Source organism: Dromiciops gliroides, chromosome 4 (genome assembly GCF_019393635.1).
Source record: "Dromiciops gliroides isolate mDroGli1 chromosome 4, mDroGli1.pri, whole genome shotgun sequence".
NCBI classification, from domain to species: domain Eukaryota; kingdom Metazoa; phylum Chordata; class Mammalia; order Microbiotheria; family Microbiotheriidae; genus Dromiciops; species Dromiciops gliroides.
The window spans coordinates 367,565,933-367,579,294 of NC_057864.1; the positions used below are offsets into that span (position 1 = coordinate 367,565,933).

The 13,362-nt window shown below is 41.0% G+C and overlaps 1 protein-coding gene across 1 annotated transcript in view; it reads left to right on the plus strand.

The window, feature by feature from the left end:
* The first annotated feature begins 10,167 nt into the window (after nucleotides 1-10,167).
* Nucleotides 10,168-13,362, plus strand: part of ENPP3 (ectonucleotide pyrophosphatase/phosphodiesterase 3) — a 133,454-nt gene continuing 130,259 nt past the window's right edge. The window contains exons 1-2 of the mRNA XM_044004360.1: nucleotides 10,168-10,235; nucleotides 11,285-11,430. Of these exons, the coding sequence (XP_043860295.1) occupies nucleotides 11,350-11,430 (81 nt within the window). The 5' untranslated portion in view covers nucleotides 10,168-10,235; nucleotides 11,285-11,349. The remainder of the gene's footprint in view (nucleotides 10,236-11,284; nucleotides 11,431-13,362) is intronic.

Consider the following 13,362-nt stretch of genomic DNA (forward strand, 5'->3'; position numbering starts at 1 on the left):
AAGTAAACTTGTCTATTTTTCTCCAGTGAAGCTGGACTTTAGGGGAGTAAGAGCAGGTCCCTCGTGAGGTAGGGGAGGGTAGGAGCTTATGGAGACTGAGTCCCTTGCATGGGATACTTCTCCTGCCTAATTTTCTCCCCAACTGTTTTCCCTATCAGGTGTCAGGGTGCTGTGTTCTGGTACTGGTGCTTCTGTCCCAGCCCAAGTCTCCCATCCACCTTTGGACAAATTCTTGAGTCTTGCCTAGGAGGCCTAAGACTCCTAAGGACCTATTAAGCTTACCACCTACTAAGCTCACTCACCACAGTGGGAGAACTTCTTGCTTTTCCCAAGTAAGGCAGCATGGTATAAAACAAAACTTCTTAAACTATGGGTTACGACCCTACATGGGGTCGCATAACTGAATGGTAGGGGTCATGAAAAATTTGGCAGCACAAAAGGTTGATGTAGGAGGCAAAAAGGGGTTAACAGAAAAACCTAAGACCCAAGCTTTAATTCAGATATTAATTCCAAACGGGAGTTAGACCCCAGTTAATGGATAACTTACAAGTTAGCATATTAGGTTCTCGTACCCACATAAATCAGTACCCATAACGGGAACAGAGGGACCTAGGCTGAGGAGACCTGAAGACTATGTGAGATTTAAAATTGGATATTAGATCATAAATCTCCCCTACTTAACCTTTCCCTTAATTTATCTCCCAAACTAGTAAATGGAAGAAGCTTTTGGTTTTCTAGATAGACCTTTTTATTTATATGGTTATGGTAGTCACAAGGTGATGTTGATTAGAAGGATAGGAAAGTAGAAACACAATACAAATCGTCTTAAGTCTAAGCTTAGTCTATATTCCTTATAAAAACTCACCAAACCGAAAAGGCCACCTTTGGAGAGAGAGAGAGAGTCTGTGCCGCGCCGTCCGGAGTCCCGCCAAGCAGGCCAAAAGCCTCACTTCCGTTCTCTCCACCCCGGAAGTCGAGTCCCGCAGGCAGTCTGACGTGCGCAGCAGGCGGACTGTTCGTCTCCTCCCCAAAAGGGTGGTCCTTGAAAAACTGGCGTCTTTCAGTTATCCTAACCGACTGTTAAAAACTTTCATATTTTACCACAACTATAACAATGATAAAATGACAAGGGTATAGAAATTCTAATGAAAAATGGAGATATTTTGAAACTAGTCATGGGAAACAGAGACACGCCAAATTTGTCCCCAGATTCACCTTATGACCTGTAAACCCCCAAAACACACCTCCACTGAAAAAGGTACCCACCTCAGGGGTTGGCTTAGGACCCCAGGAACTCCAAATTAGGATAAGCCCTCCCTTCTTTTTTTTTTTTTTTTTTGCAGGGCAATAGGGGTTAAATGACTTGCCCAGGGTCAGACAGCTAGTAAGTGTCAAGTGTCTAAGGCTGGATTTGAACTCAGGTACTCCTGAATCCAGGGCCAGTGCTTTATCCACTGCGCCACCTAGCCTCCCCAAGCCCTCCCTTCTAACACCTGTACAAAAAATTAATTATTAACTATAACTATATCTAATCTGAAAATTTTATATAATTTTGGACTTATGAAAAATTATGATTATATGAAAAATTATAGGTTTAGAAAAATTATAATTGGGCCATAAGTCCTGTCGTGGTCGCCATTCAAATGTAGAAATATTTTTTAACTAGGGCTAATTTGGGGGGCTAAACTGTGGATGACTAATCTGGGGACTTTTGACTATTTGGCTATCTGACTTCATTAATTTAATATGGGCCGTTTATAAAGTTCCACCACACTGTTCCACTCCCAAATTGATAAACTAAAGATTAAGAAGGCTCTTAACTAAATAATCAAAGCAGAGTTTATTTATGAGATACTATTTAAAATTAAGAATACAGGGAAATAAAATGTACAACCTGACTGCTTTCCACTGCATCTCTTTCCCACCTGCTGCACTTCGAACTTCTTGAATGCAATTAGGGCCTTAGCTGCCTCTGCCTCAGGGCACGTTACACTTTATTCATTTTCACTTTGTAAATTCTCCTACTTCTAACTTTCCTCTCCTTACTGCCACTCCTGAACCCCTGTGTTTGCTCTCACCGGCCTTCTGTCTGTCTGCTCAGTCAGTCTGCCCTTTGGCCTCTCTTTTCCCTGCTCCTAGTCCTTCTTGTCTTCTCCTGCATCCTTGTAGCCAGTTTCTAGTCTGATCCTCTTCTCAGCCTCTCTCTGAACCTCTCTAATCTCATCAGCCCCCCTACCTTGTCCCAACCTCCTCTTGTCTAACTCCCAGGTCTATATATACCTTTTTTATCTCCACTCAAATCTCGGGGCTTTTTGCACCCACACACCAAGCTCATCCGCCAGTCAGGGCTGTGGCTAGGGCTGGGGGGATGCTCCAGCATCCCGTGCCTCAGCACAGGCTATCCGGGATCTTTCAGATAGCTCCACTCAGGTCCGAGGGAGCTGGGGGCTTCTTCCCCCCCTCCAGCTGTCTGACCTGGCGGCTTGTACAGCCCACAGGGCTTTTTGTCTCAGCTGAAGCAGAGTGGGAGGGGAAAAGACCCTGAGGGCCTAAGGCTTTCTAATCTCAGCCTAAAGGTAGGGTCCCCAAATCAAAATAAATTTCCACACACCCCTTGGTGGAGAATATTATAATGAGGACAGGCCCTCCCCTGTACCTCTCCAAAGTGGAGATTATTATAATGAGACCGATAATCAATTTATCCATACTATAAATATAACTATTTCCTTTCACTATTCAAGAGATACTTTTACACTTTTCTGGTTCTCTCCCTCTGATCACTTATAGTATTGCAATAAAACTTGGGAAACTGAGTCACTGAGTCTTGTAATTCTTTTGGGACGACTCACAATCAATTTGACCCCAAATTCCATCCCACATCAAGGTTATATATACCTATTTTATATATTCATATACCAGGGTTGCATAAAAATTTCTCAGGTCAAAAGGGGTTGTGAGTGGAAAAAGTTTAAGAAGCTCTGGTAGAGAAGATAACATGCTGGACTTGAAGTCAGGAAGATTTGAGTTAGAATTCTGACTCAGACACCATGACCCTGGGCAAGTCAGTTAATATTTCTGAGCCTCAGCTTTCTTGCCTATTAAATGGGATTAATAAAAACACTCAGTTTATAGTGTTGTTGTGAGATTATCATGAGATAATATATATAAATAACTCTGTAGTCTCCAAAGCCTATTCAAATGTTAGCTGTTACTAAAGTGTAGATCCATGCTCCCAAAAAGAGGGAGATAAGAAGGAAAAGACAGGAGAGGCTAAGTGGGTGTTAGTGGTGGTGGTTGTAGAGAAGGGAATCCTAATACTTGAGCCTATGTGGCCTATCATGTAAAGTGCAAGAATAAATAAATCAAATAGGGAACTACCCTATAACTTCCTAGGGGAAATTCCCCTTTCCACAGCCCTCAGCAGCAGCTTCACATTGGTGTGTAGGGTCTCTGTCTTGCCACCACAAGGTTATATTTTGTTTTATATCCATGCCCTGAGCTTCTTGCCAGAGATTCAGGCTACAGTATGGGTGATTAAATCAGAAGGTTCTCCTGTGAGAAGCAAAACCAAAGATGACCAGGGCAGACTTGTCAAGGAATCAAGGGATTATTAAAGTTTTGTTTGACCAACTAGATATCAGGACTGACATACCCAAGAAGTAAGGGGAGATGAAATTCTATAGCAGGAAAGTAAATTAGATGTGGCTACTAGCTAGGAGGCAGAGATAACCCCAAAGGTCAGGACCATCATTTCAAAAAAAATCTCCCTGAACTCTCAGAACTATGAGGAGCATCCAAGTTTTCCCCACCCCGCCCCAAAAGGGAACTTTCCGGTTTTCAAGCAGATATCCCATCTATCTTCTATAAAAGCTTTTGCCTTCCTTCTGTTTGTGGAAGATGTTTCTTTCTTTTTTTTTACCATAATAAATATTTATTAGATTTCAGTGAATTCCAATTAATCTCTAATTTCACTGTCTTGTTGTTGTTGTTTGTCCTTTATTCTCTATTTTATTTTGAGGATATTTCTTTTTTTTTCTTTTTTTTTTTTTGAGGGGCAATGAGGGTTAAGTGACTTGCCCAGGGTCACACAGCTAGTAACTATCAAGTATCTGAGGCTGGATTTGAACTCAGGTACTCCTGAATCCAAGGCCAATGCTTTATCCACTGAGCCACCTAGCTGCCCCTTTGAGGACATTTCTAAGCCTTCCTCCTTCCCACTTGGTTACTTTCTCTAGCACCAAATAAAAGACCACTTTAATTCTAACTGGATTGTGTGAGAGAGTGTAAGAATTTACTGAAGAATACCTAAGGACCATCACCTTCCCTGTGACATATTTTAGTTCCCTGACTGGAAAGTGGGAAGTTCCTCTTTCCTCTCGCCACAAAACCCCGAAGTATGAACTCCTTTTTGTTTATTTACTCTGACTCTATCCCTTGCCAGCAGCCACAGAGGTGGGGTCAGCTTTTCCACACGATAGGCAGGGTTGTCTCCCTGGTGGAAAACTCGGCTTAACTGCAGAATCAGGTTCTGACCACCGGATTCAACGTCTCCATGGATTAGAGGACAATATCTGGGTGAAGATTTAAACAGTCTTATGCCCATGGGGCAGACAGAGAATATGTCTAGGGATTCCCCTTTGGGTGTACTTTGAACAATTGGGCTAAAATTTGACCTTACAAACTTGAAGAAAAAACACAACACAATTGGACTCTTTCTGTGCCAGAACTCAGAACTGAGGGAACAATGCAGGATGTGCCTAGCTTACTGGAGGCTATCATTAACGAAAAAGGTGCCTTTCCCCTATCAGGACTACTTCACTTGTCAGGAAGCCATGGAAGAAATACCCTTTAATGTCGATAGGGCTATCTCCTAGTAGTTAGTGTGTCTTATATGCGTCTATCGGTAGTTCTGTTATGGAGAAATAATGGGAGCCAATCAAGAGGCCCAAGTTTTCCTCGTTCAAGAGACACACTTTATTAGACCAATATGATTCTACACTTTTTTTTTTTTTGGTGGGGCAATTGGGGTTAAGTGACTTGCCTAGGGTCACACAACTAGTAAGTGTTAAGTGTCTGAGGCCGCATTTGAACTCAGGTCCTCCTGACTTCAGGGCCGGTGCTCTATCCACTGTGCCACCTAGCTTCCCCAGACCAATATGATTCAATGTAGAATGTAGTGATGGTGTCTGGAGCCCAGGAGATTTAAAAAAACAATTTAACTATTCTCAGCAATACAATGATCCAAGACAATCCCAAAGGACTAATGGTGAAGCAAACTATCCACCTCCAAAGAAAGAACTGATATTGATTGAACACAGAGTGAAGCATGCTATTTTTCACTTTCTTTCTTTTGTTTTTTTCTTTTATTCAAGTCTTCATTTGCAAAAGAACTAATATGGTAATTTTACATAATTGTACATGTATGATCTATATCTGCTTACCACCTCAGGGAGAGGGGAAGCAAAAGAAGGATAGAATTTGGAACTCAAAACTTTAAATTAAAATGTCTATTATTTTTAAAAAATGACCACAAAATATTTTTAGCATTGGATGGGATTTGGGCAATCATTTTAGGATCATAGCATCATAGATTAACAACTAGGAAGAACCTTAGAGGTCATTTAGTCCAACCAGCCCTCATTTCATAGATAAGGAAACAGGCCCAGGAAAGTGAAGTGACTTTCACAAAGTCACCCAGGCAGTAGTCATCTGAGTGAGGATTTGAATCCAGGTCCTCTGATCCTATAGCCAGTACTCTTTTCCCCTTATCTCATACTCCAAAGTAACCTCTATAGGGGCAGCTAGGTGGCACAGTGGATAAAGCACCAGTCCTGGATTCAGGAGTCCCTGAGTTCAAATCTGGCCTCAGACATTTGACACTTAATAGCTGTGTGACCCTGGGCAAGTCACTTAACGCCCATTGCCCTGAAAACAAAACAAAACAAAACAAAACAAAGTAACCTCTATGTCCTGAGTTTTGAGGAGAGGGGTATTGACTCTTGACTCTCCCAACAGAAAAGCTAGGCTTCTGAAGCTAAGTGTCTTTGGTGGTATTGGAGAAGTCTCTAGAGGTGGTTATTTCATCAAGTCAGAGAGAGAGTCAGGCTCTTGCCACTAAAATTATAAGGACATAAGTGGGGGCAGCTAGGTGGCTCAGTGGATAAAGCATGGGCCCTGGATTCAGGAGTACCTGAGTTTAAATCTGGCCTCAGACACGTGACACTTACTAGCTGTGTGACCCTGGGCAAGTCACTTAACCTCCATTGTCCTGCAAAAAAAAAAAGTTTAAAAATAAGGACATAGTGGTAGTGAAGGTGGGAGCAAGCACAAATTCCTGAAATTCAATGAAATGATCAGAAGTAGGCTTCAGTTGCTCTCTCAAAAGAAATAAATGATAGCAAGGTTTTGTTGATCTCATGACACCTTGGGCTTCTGATCTTCTATAGATTCTGCCCAGGGGACTTTGGGGAAGCTCTCTCCAAATGTATAGATGTCTAGGTCTTAATATATAGGAGGCAGTGTCCCAGACACAGAATTCCAGGACAAAAATGGGGTCAGGGAGCTTAAAGTCCAAGGAAGGAGGAACCCAAAGTTCAGGTAACTGAGAAGAGGCCTTCCCAGGTAGATGTGATAATAGATGATTTGTCTCTGTGTTTCAAAGTCTAGGTTGAATGGAATAAACAAGTGCAGCAAGTATCTAAGGATTGTTGTTGTTTGTCCTTCATTCTCAGAGAGGACCATGACATCACCCTGACCTTATACCTACCTCACTCTCTCTTCTAGAGTCATCTGGGTCCAGTGGCAATAAGTCAGGACAACTGAATTTTAAAGGGTTAAGAAAGGAATGAGTGGGGGCAGCTAGGTGGTGCAGTGGATAGAGCACCGGCCCTGGATTCAGGGCCTGAGTTCAAATCCGGCCTCAGACACTTGACACTTACTAGCTGTGTGACCCTGGGCAAGTCACTTAACCCCCATTGCTCCACAAAAAAAAAAAAAAGAAAAAAGAAAGGAATGAGTGGAGAAAAAGTGAAGGTACCCAATATATGGCCTTTTCAAGGAGTTAAGCTACAAAGGGCAGCAGAGTTAGCAGAGATGGAAGAATCAGGTGAGGGTTTTTTGAGAATGGGGATGTTTATAGATAGTAGGGAAGGAGCCAGTAGACAGGGAGAGATTGAAGATAAGTGAAAGAATGGGGATAATGTCATGAGTAATATGTTGGTGAGATGGAATGAAATCACTTGAGTAGGTGGAGGGGTTTGCCTTGGTAAGGAATAAGGCCACCTCTTCATGTGAGACTGGGAAAGAGATAGTGTCAGAAGGTACCTGAGCAATATGAAATGAGGAAGAGGGGAGAAGAGGGAGCTCATGGGGAATAGCTTCATTTTTTTTTCCTGTAAAAGATGAAGTGAGATACTTAGCTAAGAGGGTAGGGGAAGAGGGAACCATGTGTGGTTTGAGGAAGGATGAAAAGGTTTGGAAGAGCTGCTATGGAGAGTAGGATAGTGAATTGATCAAGGAGGCTTAGAATTGCCTAGCAGTAGTGAGATCTGGGTTGAGGTTGAGCAATATAAATTTGTAGAAGACCCAGTCAGAGTGGTTGTGTGATTTTCTTCACCTTTGTTCAAGCAGCATGTGGTAGGACAAAGGCAGAGGATGGTGGGAGTTATACAAGGCAGATGGCATGGCAAGGTACAACTGGAAGTCTGATAAGGGGACCAGGGACTCAAGAGGACAGTGTAGAGCTGACCTGGTTCACCAAAGGGTTAAGATGAAGAAAAAAGTGGCTAGTGCAGGGGTGAACTGAGGATGTGAGAGATTGAAAGTTATATGGTAGACAAAGAGCAGGGTTTGGTTTGGGAAGCCAGTGAAAGGCATAAAGTCAATAAATTATGGTCAGATAAGGGGATTTTAGAATTCTTGAATATAAACTGTGCATTTGTGGGTGATAGCAATCTGTATTTTATTCAACAATAGGATCAGCCCACTAATTCTACCTTGAGGGATGCCACCCCAAATTCTCTCCAAAATTACCTGACATCTTGTCTCTATTACTCCACCTCCCAAAAAGGAAAGTGGCTAAGCCACTTTCCACCACCTCTAATGTTGCCCTGTTGTTGTTCCTTCCTTCTCAAAGAGGACCATGATATAAGGGTGATGTCATGACTTGTACTGAATTGGATTTAAGTGAGGGAGGACTGTCCAAAGTCACCAAACTCATTCTCTCCTCCAGAGCCATCTGTGTCCAGTGGCAAGCTATATATCAGGATAACTGGAAATGGTCCCAGGTGTGGTGTTTTGTTTTTGTTGTTGGTTTTTTTATTTTAGTGAGGCAATTGGGATTAAGTGACTTGCCCAGGGTCACACAGCTAGTAAGTGTTAAGTGTCTAAGGCCGGATTTGAACTCAGGTCCTCCTGAATCCAGTGCTCTATCCACTGCACCACCTAGCTGCCCCATCCCAGGTGTTTTAAGGCAATTGGGGTTAAGTGACTTACCCAGGGTCACACAACTAGTAAGTATCTGAGGTGAGATTTTAACTCAGGTCCTCCTGATTCCAGGGCTAGTGCCCTGTGCTACCAGCTGCCTCTCAATGTTACCCTAAGGCTTTAAAAAATCCTATATAAATGCATAAGCTCATCCCCAGATGCTACCTTTTAGCCTTAACTCCAGATTTATTCACTTCTAGTCAAAGGGGCAAAGGGGGAAGGAATTACTGTCTTGGACCTCAGGGTTGAGGAATTCCCCCAAACCCTCGAGAAACATACATTCTATCAGGGGAAACCTTCCAGAACTCCCATGGGGCAGTCCTCCAAAGAACAATTAGCCTAAGTCCAAGATTCTCTGTTTATTCACACTAATAAAATCATAGCTGGCAACTCCTCACCAATGTGTTTACCTCTAATAGTAAACCAGAGGACATGAAGTTCAAAGTAAAGGCATTTAATGACATATTAAGAGAAGCATCAGCAAACTATTTCCCTCATAAACCTAGAGTTCCGTCTTCCCTATCTAGCTGCATCAATAGGAAGAGTGGGCTCAAGTAGAGAGTGGAAAGACACACAGGTAGGGATCTCCTATGGTCAAGGCTGTCCCATGGAAATGTAATCAAGGCAAACACATGGATAAGCAGTTCATGCTGTAGGGATTCTTCTGTCTTTGGGCTGCTCACTCTGACACTGTTCTCCTCATAGTATTTGCTAGATGGTCTTGTTCCCTGCTGGTTATGGTTATGGAGGTTGCTGGATGATATACTGTGTCCAACTTCTGACTGATCAACTAGGGGACTGCTGTAATAATAATACATAGCATTCAAATAGCACTTTAAAGTTTTGCAAACCATTTTACAGTTATCATTTCAATGCTCATTACAAATTATTCCCATTTTACAGATAAAGAGACTGAGACAGAAAGAGGCTAGTTTTGGGGAGGGGTCATACAGTTAGTAAAGTATTGGAAGCAGGATTTCTACTAAGGTCTTCCTGAGTCCAACATTCTATTTACTATACCACATAGTTGTTTGAAAAGAAAAAGCTGCAGGAATGCTGACTCTTTTTTTTTTTTTTTTTTTTGCAGGGCAATGGGGTTGACTTGCCCAGGGTCACACAGCTGGTAAGTGTCAAGTATCTGAGGTCAAATTTGAACTCAGGTCCTCCTGAATCCAGGGCTAGTTCTTTATCCACTGCACCACCTAGCTGCCCCTGGAATGCTGACTCTTAAGATCAAAGTATCAGCTTTGAGGCTTCACTTCTTTTCTATAATGCTTCAGATTCCAAATTCATTAGAAGAAAAAAATATTTTAGCTTAGGGTGATTATTTCAAACATTTCACAATTTAAAAAAATTTTATTTTATTTATTTTTAAATTTTTTATTTCTGTAGACTAGGCTATCTAGACCTAGGAAAGATTATTTGCCTGATGGTTACCAAATAGCCTAGGGTTTGAGAACTCGGTTTGAAAATTCCAAGTTTCTCTCAATCTCCTATGTAGGAGAAAAAAAGTGTTTAAAAAAAAAAAGAGGCCCTAGGGCTAAGGCATTGTTTCTACCCCGCCCCACTCTCTACGTAACAGCTTTCCTGGATCCTTCATAGGCAAACGTCCTAGTCAAGAGACTGCTGAATGCTGTTAAATAGGAATTCAAGGTAGGGGGAAGCACCAAGAATCAGAGATCTGGAAAGACTTCTGGTAGGAAGTGGCATTTGAATTGAGCTTTGAAAGGAGCTAGGGATTGTCAGAGAAGGTAAGGAGGGGGTGAATTCAGAAAAGGGGGACACTGGAAATGGAATGACTTTGATGAGGAAAAAGGGCAATAAATATAACTGGGGAAATTGGCATACCTAGAAAGGATGGGGAACCAAGGACAGGAATAAAGCATTACATATTCTTAAGGGAGTGGATCTTTGTAATAGCCAAAGGGATTTTGGCTGAAATTTGAAGACTTCTTGATTGGGTATTATGAGACTGAATTTTAGTGTCAGAAATTGTTATTTATTTTAAAGAGCACCATAAACAGTTGTTTGGGAATGATCATAAGCTTAGACTAGAAGACATCTTGAGGTGTCCAGAGCAAAGCAAACTTCCTAAATTTGAGCATTTTTTTTCATTTAAGAAACAATATTTCCTTTCATAAGCAAATTAGCTTCAGTAGATCACTTCTATCCCAGGGCTGCTGCTGATTTGAAAGAAATTAAGATGGTTATCATCGTTTTGGCTGCACATTAGGTTTGTAGGAGAATAGAAAACACTGAAGCAGGTGTAATTTAAGCTATTTCTTTCATTCTTAAGAGAACAGCACATGTTGAACAGAATGTAGTGACATCTGGTTATTGTACACATGATGCAGGGGGGCACCTAGGTGGCACAGTGGAAAAAGCACTGGCCCTGAAATTAGGAGGACTTGAGTTCAAATTTTACCTCAGACACTTACTAGCTGTGTGACAATGGGCAAGTCACTTAAGCCTTTAACATCTGGAGCCATCTCTAGTTGTCCTGATATATCTTGCCACTGGATGGCTCTGGAGGAGAGAGTGAGGTTGGTGACCTTGAATAACCCTTTATCATTTAAATCCAATTCAGTGCAAGTCATGATGTCACCCTCATGTCATAGTCCTCTTCAGGAACGAAGGACAAACAATAACACATGATGGAGCTATCTACAATATATTAAAACTGGACTTTTATCTTTTGACAGTCACGTGTAATTTTTTTTTCATACTTTTGGACTGTACAATCTAGGGCCTCAGCCCTCCCCAGATCTTTATAAGCTGATGCTGTTGATTTGCCTTATAGCACTTTTTGTTCTCCTACTGAAGGCAAGAGACACAGCTATTGACCACTTTCAAAACGACCAAATAATGGTGGAATCAATTCTGGATTTACAAACAGAAGACCCTGTGAAAAAAAGCACTCTTCACAGATATAAAATACTTTCTGCGGTGAGTAGTGCCAACAGTTTCAGGATTTGATTTTGATTCTTTGCCAAGATGATGAATTTCACATATGTGATTTGTTAGGGGTATTAGCATGTTTGTTCGCTTTATTTGAACATGTAAAAATATTTATGCCTTTGCACTTCAGTCATTTCCTATTCCCATTCTGGATTGAATCCTGCTTTGTGGCAAGATCCTCTAAATAAAAAACAATTAAACAAAATATTAGTCTGTTACATTGGAAAGAGCACCAGCTCTGGCACTAAAGGATCTGAGTTCAAATGTTGCCTGTAGGGGGGCAGCTAGGTGGTGCAGTGGATAAAGCACAGGCCCTGGATTCAGGAGTTCCTGAGTTCAAATCCGGCCTCAGACACTTGACACTTACTAGCTGTGTGACCCTGGGCAAGTCACAACCCCCATTGCCCCGCAAAAAAAAAAAAAAAAATGTTGCCTGATACTTTCTACGTATGGGACCTTGGATGAATAAATTAGCTTCCCTGGGCTTTGGTTTTCTAATCTGAAAAATGAGAAGTTGGATGAGGTGGCCTCTGACGTCTTCTTCCAGCTCTAGATTTATGATCTAATATAGTAACTTCACCTAATAATGTATAGAATATTCTCTAGAAGTAGATCCTTGCTTCTCTGCAGTCAGGGAAGAGCTATGTTTTGTTATTTCTCTCTTTTCCAGGACAGTCTTTACTTTCTCCTTTAGTCAGTTCCATTTACTTTTGGGGATCTCATGTTAGTTTTTTCTCTGCTATTATTCATCATTTACTTATGTGAAAAAAAGCCTTGGTATTACTCTTTGCAACAGCTGTGTAATGTATGTTAGTTCTTTTAGCCACGTTTTCCAAATAGGTTTCAAGAAGGTGGGTTATTATCAGACTCCAATGTAACTATATCTAGACAGAGGTTCCAGAAAGCCTGAAGAGTCTTTTTCTTTAACCTTTTCATACTGGCACAGAACATACTTGAGCCGCTCCTTAAATGCCAGGGATGTTTCAAAAAATAAACTGAAAAGGACTAGAGATTTGTTTATTTTATAATTAACCAAGGAGCTCAGAAACATTTCCTTTAGAGTCCAGAATGTAAATCATGATGCAAAGTCTTGGTGACTCATTCACTGGATATTTGAGAGGCACAGTGCTTTAAAAGTCTGCTTTGGAGACTTGTAAGGATGTGCTTAGAAGTAAACACCCCTCCCAGCATTTCTGCAGAATCTTTGGCAAGACCCATAAGGCTCCACTGCAAGTGGAGTGCAAGTCATCTGTGTAGGAAAAATTTTAGTCAGATTAGATTAGATTAGATAGATTCAAAACGGGTGGGTGGGCAATTCCTATGTGGATCTTACCTTTTTGAAACGTGGGGTTTCTGTTATATTTCCCTTGTTATAGATCCCACTTCCCTTGTTCTTCCAGTGGAATACAATTTATTGCTGTTCAGTTAGTCCAGTCTTTTGATGCTTGTTCCCAAACTCTCCTTTAGTTTACCTGAAAATTTAGCAGCAGCTCTGCCACCTGGGGGACCTGTCATTGCTTCTCTCTCTCTTCTTTTAAATTTATAATTTATTTATTTATACACTCATTTATTTATTTATTTATTCATTCATTAATTTATTCAATCATTTATTTATTTATTCACCCACCCACCCATCTATCTATCTATCTATCTATCTATCTATCTATCTATCTATCTATCTATCTATCTATCTATCTATCTATCTATCTATCTATCTATCTAATTTGTTCATTCATTTGTTGATTTGTTTGTTTGTTCATTCATTAATTCATTTGTTTATTTTTCTTTTCTTTTTAAAAGACAGGGTCTAATAATAGATGGGGGGGGGCAAACACATCCAAATATTTCTTTCTCAAAGGAGATGAAAAATAATGTCATTTTCTTCTGTCTAAAAACATTTTCAGGGGGCAGCTAGGTGGC